The sequence below is a fragment of the Coniosporium apollinis genome (assembly GCF_000281105.1).
Source record: "Coniosporium apollinis CBS 100218 chromosome Unknown supercont1.11, whole genome shotgun sequence".
NCBI lineage: Eukaryota > Fungi > Ascomycota > Dothideomycetes > Coniosporium > Coniosporium apollinis.
Window position 1 is genome coordinate 540574 of NW_006913273.1, and position 10828 is coordinate 551401.

A 10828-nucleotide genomic window follows, 5' to 3' on the forward strand; every position below is an offset into this window, starting at 1 on the left:
CTGTTGGCTTCAGCATGGATGGTATTCGGTAAGGTGTACTCGTAGGGCACAGCCTCCACCACCGCCCACAGGCTAAACGCCTATCAGATGGAGAAGCCTGATGGCGACGCTCCTAGATCGAGGCTTGACTATCCATATCAGGAGTTCTGAAGTCTTAGCAGCTCGAGAAGTCTAGACGGGTAGGGTGCTGAGAGTGGTCCAGCGGTATCTTTTTCACAATTGCGCAAGCGATACACAAGCAAAACAAGGACTATCGTAGAACGATGACAGGCATCTGGGCAGAAAACAACCCTGGAAGCAAGTTCTCTCGCACAATTGTATCTATCCCTCTAGGTATGCTCTATAGTAGTAGCTGCTCATCAGGCTCAGCTAAAAATTTCCTGGAGGTACTTCACTGTTTTCGTAGGCTTGACAGTCATCCCTCACAGTCGCCCGCTCTCTTCGATGCAGCTTCCCTAGTAGCACATGTTAGTAGCTCATGTCCAAGTTACCCAAATCAGAGTTTTGAAGGTGGGATCCGTCTAATGCCTGTCACTGCTTCATAGCTAGGTACCTCCGCATTTTTCGGACCGCAGCTCTAATCAGGCGAACAGTCGACAAGAGCCTACTATTACATACACTCCCGCACCAGGTCTCCAGCTCCGGCACCAACAATCCTGCAGTCTCTCCTTGTTCCTCCTCTACGGACCACCAATGAATGAGCAATGGCGTGCATACAGCCTAGAAACTATCATCGAGCTCAACGTTTCTCCGCACCACGCTCGGACTGTCTTCATCGCCCGTCTGCAGCTCATCCGTGGTATCGCCTGCGCCGGCCGTGAGCAACAGGTCCTGCACGATACGTTTGCTTGCCTCCCGTGCTGTCGTCTCATTAGTCTTCTATCACGTGACTACGCCCTTCACGCAAACCGAGCCGGAAACTCACCAGGCGTCTGCAACAACCGACTCTGCGGGACATGAAACTGCATTGTCTTCGGCGGACTAAACATGCCCTCCTCCTCTTCCCCATCACTTTCACTATCCCACACAGGCCCCACACTCCTCTCCCCCGCTCCATCATCCCTTCCCCTATACCTCGGCGTCTGCACACTCACCCCCGGCGTCCTAGGCCCCTTCAGCGGACTCCCAAAGATCTCAGCCCTGAGCTGCGGTGCCGCGACTGCCGGCGACGACGCCGGCGACGAGTCGAGCGTCCAGCGGCGCGTGCGGTTCACCGTGCCAGGCGTCTGTCCTACCCCTTTTTGCCGCGCCGCTGAGCCGAGGACGAAACCAGGCCGCCGGGTCTGCCGCGTCGAGTGCGGCGTCGCGGCGATGCGGAAGGTTTTGTCGAGCATGCGGTGCAGCAGCGGGTCGGGGTTGCGGCGCGCGGTCGAGACGGGGACGAAGGGCGAGGTGGTCGCGTCGGGGGTCATGGTCATATCTGGGAGGGCACCGCCACCGCGCGCGGGGGTTGCTGCCTCTGCTTCTCGAGGGGCTTGGGATTGTCTGGCGGGCGTAGGTGGGGAGGGTGCGAGTGGGGAGGAGGCGGTGTCGGCGGCGGCACTGGTGCGGAGCTCGCGCTTGAGGGCCTCGTAGGGAGAGGGATATTCGGCGAAGGTGGCGGTTGGTGGGGCGGCGCTGTGCTTGGATTTGGTCGTGGTCGAAGGCATGCGGGGTGTGCTGTGGGCGTGGGCGACGGAGGGGGAGGAGAGGAGGTCGGTATCGTCTTCTTCATCGCCGACGTCATATTCGGAGGGTTTGGCTGGCGTTAGGGTCTCATCGGCGCCGGCTTGCGGGCTGGTGTAGCTGCCGTCCTCCTCATGCTCTGCAGTAGTTGCGGTTTCATCGTGAGCGGCAGACTCGTCGGGATCAGCCTCCTCGTAGCCGGTGAGAGAGACATTGGCGCTTGCTTCAAAGAACTGCTTCCAGAACTGGGGGATATCAGCCTAGTGTAAGATGTGGTGTCGGCGGGGCTCTGACCTTGGAACCATCCCACACTGCTGCTGAGTGTTTCGCGTACTCTTCGACAATAGGCAGGATACTCGTGGTGACTATGCGGTGGGCTCGACTGAAGTTGTGGTCGATCTCTGCAAACCCTGTCAGTGGTTGTCTGGATATATCCCTGGGTGCCTCCATACCCTGCAGAGTCAATGTTATGGACTGCTCGAGCTTCTCCAACTCTTCAGTAAGCGTGAGACCCCGTGATCCTGTCGGCATATTGGGTCTCGACATATTCCAAAAGTATAGTCAGGCGCTGGTGCTTGTATGAGTGTCGATATCTTGGTGGGGCTCTCACCACCAAAGATTTGTGGTGTTGTCCCTGAACGCGTCCAAGCTCCGGCAGATCTCAAGCGCGTCGACCCCACACTTCAACTGCCCCACACTGCAAGTGCGGAAGCAACCGTTATCAACCCAACCTTGAACTTGCTGCAATGCAAGAGGCCTTCTCCGCAAGGCACACGTCTCTCCGCACGTCCGGCTGCAGGCTTCGGTGCATCAATGGCGCGAGTGCTACCCCAGCTACCGACATGGCCCCCTCGCAAGAGAGGGAGCTCCCGTCGGGAGAGGAACCTACATAAGGCGGGGGCTGGCCTCCAGCAGTCTCGAGGCATATCAACCTGCTGCCTGAGCGCTGTATCAACGCCGCCGAAGAAGCTCTTAACCTGAATTCTGCGCTAGTATACCCTAGTTCTACTCACATTATGGCGTCCGAGCAGAAAAGCAAGACCGCCATCGTGACGGGCTCTGGTCGAGGCATGTACGTAGCCCAACCTCCACGTAGGGCAAGACCAGGAACTCGGCTGACGATTCCCCCTTACAGTGGAAAATCAATAGCCCTCCGCCTCGCCGACGACGGCTACGACATCTGCGTAAACGACGTCCCCTCAAACCAATCCGACGCGGACTCCGTCGTCAAAGAAATCGAGTCCAAAGGCCGCAAAGCCATCTCCGTGCTCGCCGATGTCTCCAACCTCTCCGAGGTCGAGAAGATGGTCCAAACCTCCGTCGACAAGCTCGGCCCCCTAAACATCATGGTCGCAAACGCAGGCATCGCCCAAGTAAAGCCGCTCCTCGACCTGACCGAAGAAGACTTCCGCCGCATGTTCGAAGTAAACGTCTACGGCGTCTTCAACTGCTACTCCGCGGCCGCACGACAGATGATCAAGCAAGAGTCTGGCGGCAAGATCCTCGGCGCCGCCAGCATTGTGGCTTTCAAGCCCTTCCCGATGCTCTCGCACTACAGCGCCAGCAAGTGGGCGGTGCGGGGCCTGACGCAGGCGTTTGCGATGGAGATGGCAAGGCACAAGATTACGGTTAACGCGTATGCGCCGGGGATTGTCGGGACGGCGATGTGGGACCTTATTGATGAGAAGTTGGGAGAGCTGACGGGCGCGAAGAAGGGGGATACGATTAAGAAGTATAGCGGGGAGTTGATTGCGTTGGGGAGGACGAGCGTGCCGGAGGATGTGAGTAAGGTGGTGGGGTTCTTGGCGGGGCCGGATAGTGAGTATGTGACTGGGCAGACGATTGTGGTTGATGGCGGGATTATTTTCACATGATATGGTTATAGAATTCATGGTTCTTATCACGCACTAGTGAAGTTTGCCACGCCATTGGCGATAGGGCAGGAAACGCGAACCGCTGTGACTGCGCTTTCAATCATCTACAGTTTGAGGCCGTCGATTCCTAAAGTACCAGCCGCCAAACTCATCTTGAACTAAACAAGGCCTCCCCCGTCTAGACCGAAGCTACTCGAGCCAAACCACCACCTTCTAAGGCATGACACGCATTGCGAACGCGTGATTACTCTGGAGCCCTTTTGATCTCCGTTCTCAGCTCTTCTCTCAGCCATCTGTTCTCCGCCCGCAGCTCATCCACGTCTCGTCGCAGCTCCCTGATGACTTTCATGTTGGACGCTTCCCTCTCCTCGCGCGCAGCCCATTGCTCTTCCAGCCTCGTGCTTATTCGCTCGAGTTTTTCGACTTCCCTGACGAGCTTTTTGATGTCTTCCTCTTGCGCGGCGAGAATGGAGCTGGCGGTGTCGGCCATTGTTGCGGATGTCTCCCAGGAGCGAAACCAGAAGTGGAGCAAGCGGATAGAACAAGTAGACTTCTTCAGCGGTAGAAGAGCTATGTGTTTATAGTTCCGGTCTTGCTGTCACCAAGCCAGGTGGCAGCAACGCGTCAGAATGCATGTGATACGTGGAAGTGATCTTTTAGCAAGAGATCGACCTGCCGCGTTTCCCTCTCAGGTTTGCTTTGAGTCTTCTCCACGTTGCAGCACAGAGCAACAAGCACGTCTCGTGACAACGCTTGGTTGTTGCGGTCGATGCTTGCTGGCTCCGTTCTTTTGAGTCCACAGTGATTGTGGAAACAGCATGCGCTGTGCAGTATCATATAGCCGGACGGACCCCATCACAAGGGTCGGCTATGCTCGATCTGATGACCGCGCCATTTGAACATTCGGTTTAAGGATCTCCTCAAACGAAACGAGTAGACCGTCCGATGCAGGCGTTTTCGTAGGCTGTGAAAATGTGCGGTACCAAAGTCGAACACAGGAACCGGGTGCCGCCGGTCCGAGTAAGGAAATGGAGAGCTTCAAGGATGAAGTGGCACTTCAACAATGGCAAACGTACGGATACGTGACAAGAGTAACGGCTACGAGTTACCACAACGGACGATTATTGTACCTAAGAGAGAACAGACTAGGACTTGTCGATCAAGACGTTTCATAGATAAGTGTCCTTATGTGACTGAGGCCTCGATGGCACAGACTGACTGAATGATCCTGAATAGGCTCCAGGATGGGCTCGGACGCCTCCCAGACATGGATGCACCTTTGAGCGAAGTTTCAGTAGACTTGGATGACATCGATCCAACCCTGAGAGGCTACACGACCCACCTACTAGTTTCTAGAACGGCATCGTTACAATATAGCATGTAGCACGCGCCATGTCATTATTTTCGGACAATGGTGTATTGTTACGGAGGAATCTTCTCAAGTGAGCTGTTGGACTGCTCAACCATGCCCCCCCTTTTTGCATTGGGACTGAAATCGAACGAGGGCACCGCATGAGTCAGCCGTATATGAAACACATGCATGGATTGTTGCAAACTGATCCTACATCCCCTGTTTGTGATAGAAGGGGTTTGTTGTTTGCTTATCGCTTTGTCCCCTACTCTATATGTGGGCTCTCTTCTGCTCCATAGACCGTTACCGATCAATGCACTGGTTTCTACCATTCACCAGGGATGGTTGAGGTCATGTAGCACGTCCACAGACGATGACAGATGAAGAAATGTTTGCTATGAACAACAAGCTACAGCAAAAGACATCGTCGTGTAAGGGAAGGTTGCGGACTAGGTGGAAACGGAGACTTTCGTAGAAGGCTTGTCCTTGTTGAAAATCTCAACGGCATTGAGATAGCGGCCCAGCCGTGCATGCACTGCTGAATGCAATGTTGGCATAGGTAACGATGTCCACAGATGTATTTCCACCTGCAGTCTCCAGCCGCGTAAATATCAGGAGCGGCGTCGCTGTCGCATGCCGTGGTGTTGACGTTGATCAAGTCGGCGGCGCGCAAGCCGAGCCCGTGTCATCGTCTCGCTTGCATTTCCCTTTTTCCCGGAGCCGCCCAGAGCTGCGCTGGAGCTTCAACGCCAGCTGCATCTCTCTTCCACACGTCCGGCATCTCATCTACGCCAACTCCACGCCCCTTTCTATTTTCCCAGTCCATCACAATGTCTTTCTCGCGCCACGTCTTCGGCGCTGTACAGAGGAGAGCCTTCTCCGCCTCCACCCGATCGGTACGTCCGGCTTGGAGCGAGTTTGCCAATCTCACCGGAGTCAATTGACCTGCGAAAAAGAAGTTGAGGCTGACGGATGCCTTCACAGAACTCCAAAGTAGCTGTCCTGGGCGCTTCGGGTGGTATCGGCCAGCCATTGTCGCTACTGCTCAAGCTCAACCCGAGGGTCAGCGAACTTGCCCTGTACGATGTGCGCGGCGGTCCAGGTACATCACACCATTGGTCGTGCGACATTGGAGACATCCATTGCTAACCCTATCGTTCACCAGGTGTCGCCGCCGACATCAGCCACATCAACACCAAGTCAACGGTATGCTCGGACAAGTCAATGGACACAAGGGCTACGGGCTGATTCTTGCAGGTCAAAGGCTATGACCCGACACCGTCAGGCTTGAAGGAGTGCCTTACTGGCGCCGAGATCGTCCTGATCCCCGCCGGTGTGCCTCGCAAGCCTGGCATGACCCGTGATGGTGAGTTGCAAGGAGCGTAGGATCTACAAGATCGCGCTAACACGGCCAACAGATCTGTTCAACACCAACGCATCCATCGTCCGGGACCTGGCTAAGGCCTGCGCCGATGCTGCACCGGAAGCCAACATCCTGATCATCTCCAACCCGGTATGCTGGACCCTTGCACGCTGTCGAATAGTCCAAGTGCACGCCGATTGACTATTTACTTAGGTCAACTCCACCGTCCCGATCACCGCCGAGGTCTTCAAGTCAAAGGGCGTCTACAACCCCAAGCGCCTCTTCGGTGTCACCACCCTCGACGTTGTCCGTGCCTCCCGCTTCATCTCCCAGCTCAAGGGCACCGACCCAGCCAACGAGAACATCACCGTCGTCGGTGGCCACTCCGGCGCGACCATCGTGCCTCTCCTCTCGCAATCTGGCTACGAGCTCAAGGGCGATCAGCTAGACGAGTATATCCACCGCGTGCAGTTCGGCGGTGACGAAGTTGTCCAGGCCAAGGGCGGCGCTGGTTCGGCCACGCTCTCCATGGCTATGGCTGGTGCCCGCTTCGCTGAGAGCTTGCTCAAGGCTGCTCAGGGCGAGAAGGGCGTCATCGAGCCGACGTTCGTCGACAGCCCGCTGTACAAGGACCAGGGATGCGACTTCTTCGCTTCGAACGTCGAGCTTGGCCCCAACGGTGTGGAGAAGATTCACCCGGTCGGCAAGATCACGCCACACGAGCAGAAGCTCCTCGATGTTTGCTTGAAGGACTTGGCTGGAAACATCAAGAAGGGTGTTGCGTTTGCTAAGGAGAACCCGTAGAGGAGTATGTGATTCGAGAGTGCTGAGGGGACGAGTGTGGCAGTAGGTGGGTAATCTTGCGAGGCTGCTGTGAATTGAAGGGGCTCTGGATACCGGTGGGCGTCGAATGCACTTTTACTCCACCGTCTGCTTGTAGATTCCATGTACCACCGCAAAATCCAGTTTCGCTTCATCCAGTTCCGTGTTGTCTCTCTCGGTTGAGGGCCGGTTGCAGGAGCAGTGGCCGTGTCTACAAAAGTCTTGTACAACTTCCAAGCTTGAGCAACAACAGCGCGTGAGATCACCCAAGTACTTGCGAGTGTTGCACAGCATGTTATGCAGCCCTTGGTGATAAGGAAGCAAGTGACGGAAGTGGCTTCTATGTGTCGGTGGCATGTCAACCCAGTGTTAAGCATGCTACCGCCAGTATCTCATCCATTATCAAGTTGTGCAGATTTGAAAGCTGCATGTTGATGCCGAGCGGGATGCTCGACTGGGATGAGGATCCTGGTGCAGGCGCCAAGATCCGGGGAAGGCAGTTTAAACTTAAGGTACTTCTTGAGTAGATGTCACTTTGGTTAGGAATTGACCGTTCGTGATGCCTTGCTCGGGATTACTCTTAACCATCTGCCTGTACAGATAACCGTCTTGCCTGCTCGGCAGTTGACACCTCCTGTCAGCACGAGACACAAGACCCGCCGCTGCCAATGGTCGCGCGTCTGATTGAGGTCGCTGGTCGCTTTTCCTGGACCTCGGCTGTTGCGCATCAGTGACCGAAGCGCAAGCCGCATGCCGACAAAGCCCTCTTCCTGCACGCCGAAGTCATTCGTCAAGCTTAAAACCCATCCTGCGTTTTAGCCCCCCTCCTTTTTTCCACAAGCCTTACAGTCGCCAGCCGAGGGGATGTTAAGTGCAGCAGCTCGTTCCCGTGCAACTGCATCCCTCTTCCGCCAGCGATTGACGCCCGTGAGCTCTCCTTCAAAGGTAAGAAAGCCTGCTAGAGGATCGACGGCTCTCTTGTTGTGCCTTGACTGACCGTGTTTTCACCTCCCAGATATTAGCCATGGCACCCGCCGCGCGAAGAAAGCAGTCCTCCCTCCCAGCAGGTGCGTCAGCGGACAATGACCCGCAGCCCCCAGGTCCTACGCCGATACTGACAGCAAACCCGCGCACAGGTTACAAAGAGGACAGTAGCAAACCCCCCATGCTCCGTTTCGAAGACTCCCTCCCGCGCCTCCCCGTCCCCGCGCTCGAGGAGACCGCAAAACGGTACCTTAAGTCCGTGCACCCTCTGGTCAGCAAATCCGAGTACGAGCACACCAAAGCCGCCGTCGATGCGTTCGTGCAACCCGGCGGGCAAGGCGAGACGCTGCAAAAACGCCTCCTCGCGCGGCGCGACGACCCCAAGCACCGCAACTGGATATACGAGTGGTGGAACGCCGCGGCCTATCTCGAGTACCGCGACCCGGTGGTGCCGTACGTCAGCTACTTCTACTCGCACCGCGACGACCGCAAGCGGCGGAACCCGGCGAAGCGCGCGGCGGCCTTGACGACGGCGGTGCTGGAGTTCAAGAAGCAGGTCGACGAGAAGACGCTCGAGCCGGAGTATATGAAGAAGCTCCCCATCTCCATGGCGGCCTATGAGTACATGTTCAATTGCTGTCGCGTGCCGGCCAAGTCCACGGATTATCCGGTCAAGTATCCGTATCAGGAGAACAAGCACATCATTGTGATGCGGAAGAACCAGTTCTGGAAGGTCATGCATGAGGTTGGCGGCAAGCAGCTCAATACTTCGGAGCTGCAGCAGCAGTTCATGCGGATATATGAGAAGGCTGAGAAGGCGCCGCCCGTGGGCGTTCTTACGTCCCAACACCGGGATGCGTGGGCAGATGTGAGCCTCTCTTCTGGACCCATCTTCCAATGCCATCACTAACCGACATCGCCGCAGGTCCGCGAGCGCCTCCTCAACTCCAACGCCGCCAACGCCTCCGCCCTCGAAGCGATCGAATCCTCCTCCTTCATCGTATGCCTCGACGACGCCTCCCCCGTAACCCTCGAAGAGCGCGCGCACTCCTACTGGCACGGCGACGGCTCAAACCGCTGGTTCGACAAGCCGCTCCAGTTCGTGATAAACGACAACGGCACCTCGGGCTTTATCGGCGAGCACTCGATGATGGACGGCACGCCCACGCACCGCCTCAACGACTACGCCAACGCGACCATCTTCGGCAACAAGCTCGACTTCGACAACCCGAACGTGCGCTCCAGCCTCCCGGAGCCGGTGCCCGTGAACTTCAAGATCGACGCCGAGCTGCAGGACGATTTGCTCGAGGCGCAGAGGCACTTTGAGAAGCAGATCGGCCAGCACGAGCTGAGGGTGCAGGCGTACCAGGGCTACGGCAAGGGCCTGATCAAGAAGTTCAAGTGCTCCCCGGACGCGTATGTGCAGATGTTGATCCAGCTCGCGTACCACAAGTTCTACGGGCGCAACCGGCCGACGTACGAGAGCGCCGCGACGCGCCGCTTCCAGCAGGGCAGGACCGAGACCTGCCGCACCGTCAGCGACGAGAGCGTTGCGTTCTGCGAGGCGATGGCGAACCCGGATGTCACCCCTGAGGACTGTGTCAAGCTGTTCAGGGACGCGCTCAAGATGCATGTGCAGTACATCTCGGATGCGAGCGATGGGAGGGGTGTGGATAGGCATCTCTTCGGGCTGAAGAAGTGTTTGAAGAAGGGGGAAGAAGTGCCGGAGATCTACAACGACCCGGCGTATACGTATAGCAGCACGTGGTTCATCAGCAGTAGTCAGCTGAGCAGTGAGTACTTCAATGGCTATGGGTGGAGTCAGGTTATCGATGAGGGCTGGGGGTAAGTGGTTCCTTCATTTCGTCTTGTTTTGTTCTGAGGATGGGTTTGCTGACAGGAAGTTCTTCTAGCATCGCGTACATGATCAACGAGAACAGCATCCAGTTCAACATCGTGTCAAAGGGCCTCGGCGCCGACAGAATGGCGTTTTGGCTCTCGGAGGCAGCAAATGAAATTAGGGACCTACTGGTGCCGACGCTGGAGGCGCCGAAGGCTAAGTTGTAGAGGGAAACGGAGGGGAGGGGCCAGAAACCTGTTACATTAGCTGATTATGGCTGTAGGTTGTAGCGGTGACTATGGATCGCATGTGGACTGGGCGCTTTGTGTACGTCTATAGAGCCTGTTATATGAGCGCTAGCCAATGACACCATATTCAATTTTCTGTAGAAAGCAGATGGTTGTGGCTCTTGGAGCATTTCAGGACCCTTACGAATTCTGCTAGGTCCTTTCGATTATCCCGACATCAACACAGGTGGGCATCATCGTGAGCATAGCAACGGAGGCGTAGAGCCCGATGTCCCCTATATCTCGGCTCTATTCGTCGATGCATTCCGTGTAGCTGGTATTGAGTGACATCGGTGTCGGATTGACGCTTGTCAAAATCATCTTTATGAGGGTGAATGTTATTTGGATCGACCAGAGGGCGTCCCTTTAAACCTGCGAGCTTCGCGTGAAGTCATCTAGAGAACAGAACTGAGAAGCGGACGCTCCGAATCAAGAGATCCGCCCGCTCTCAAGGACTGGCACTGCAGCCCCAACCCACCCTCTTCCAACACCACCTCGCCCCCTCTATAACCTAGTAACAGAGTGATGCGGTGTTCACATACCATACAAACGCAACGTCGGCTTGAACGCAGTAACATGTTCACCACGATATAAACCTCGCTCAAGAATCCTTCTACTCAGAGCCATGTTTAGTGTATCTAG

The 10828-nt window shown here is 56.2% G+C and overlaps 4 protein-coding genes across 4 annotated transcripts; 3 read left to right on the forward strand and 1 right to left on the reverse strand.

Moving 5' to 3' along the window:
- Window positions 1–720: 720 nt before the first annotated feature.
- Window positions 721–2211, reverse strand: W97_02938 (uncharacterized protein; the record flags this gene model as incomplete). The annotated part of the gene is made up of 4 exons (XM_007780837.1): window positions 721–860; window positions 926–1910; window positions 1960–2066; window positions 2118–2211. 4 exons carry the CDS (start codon window positions 2209–2211, stop codon window positions 721–723), a joined length of 1326 nt encoding a protein of 441 aa, XP_007779027.1.
- Window positions 2212–2681: 470 nt separating this feature from the next.
- Window positions 2682–3539, forward strand: W97_02939 (uncharacterized protein; the record flags this gene model as incomplete). Its single annotated transcript, XM_007780838.1, has 2 exons — window positions 2682–2737; window positions 2801–3539. The coding sequence occupies 2 exons, from the start codon at window positions 2682–2684 to the stop codon at window positions 3537–3539; spliced, it is 795 nt and encodes a 264-aa protein (XP_007779028.1).
- A 2181-nt stretch (window positions 3540–5720) lies between these two features.
- Window positions 5721–7057, forward strand: W97_02940 (malate dehydrogenase, mitochondrial; the record flags this gene model as incomplete). Its single annotated transcript, XM_007780839.1, has 6 exons — window positions 5721–5786; window positions 5875–5992; window positions 6056–6096; window positions 6148–6256; window positions 6309–6403; window positions 6467–7057. 6 exons carry the CDS (start codon window positions 5721–5723, stop codon window positions 7055–7057), a joined length of 1020 nt encoding a protein of 339 aa, XP_007779029.1.
- A 1042-nt stretch (window positions 7058–8099) lies between these two features.
- W97_02941 (carnitine O-acetyltransferase) lies at window positions 8100–10126 on the forward strand (the record flags this gene model as incomplete). The annotated part of the gene is made up of 4 exons (XM_007780840.1): window positions 8100–8142; window positions 8212–8927; window positions 8985–9904; window positions 9973–10126. The coding sequence occupies 4 exons, from the start codon at window positions 8100–8102 to the stop codon at window positions 10124–10126; spliced, it is 1833 nt and encodes a 610-aa protein (XP_007779030.1).
- Window positions 10127–10828: the final 702 nt, after the last annotated feature.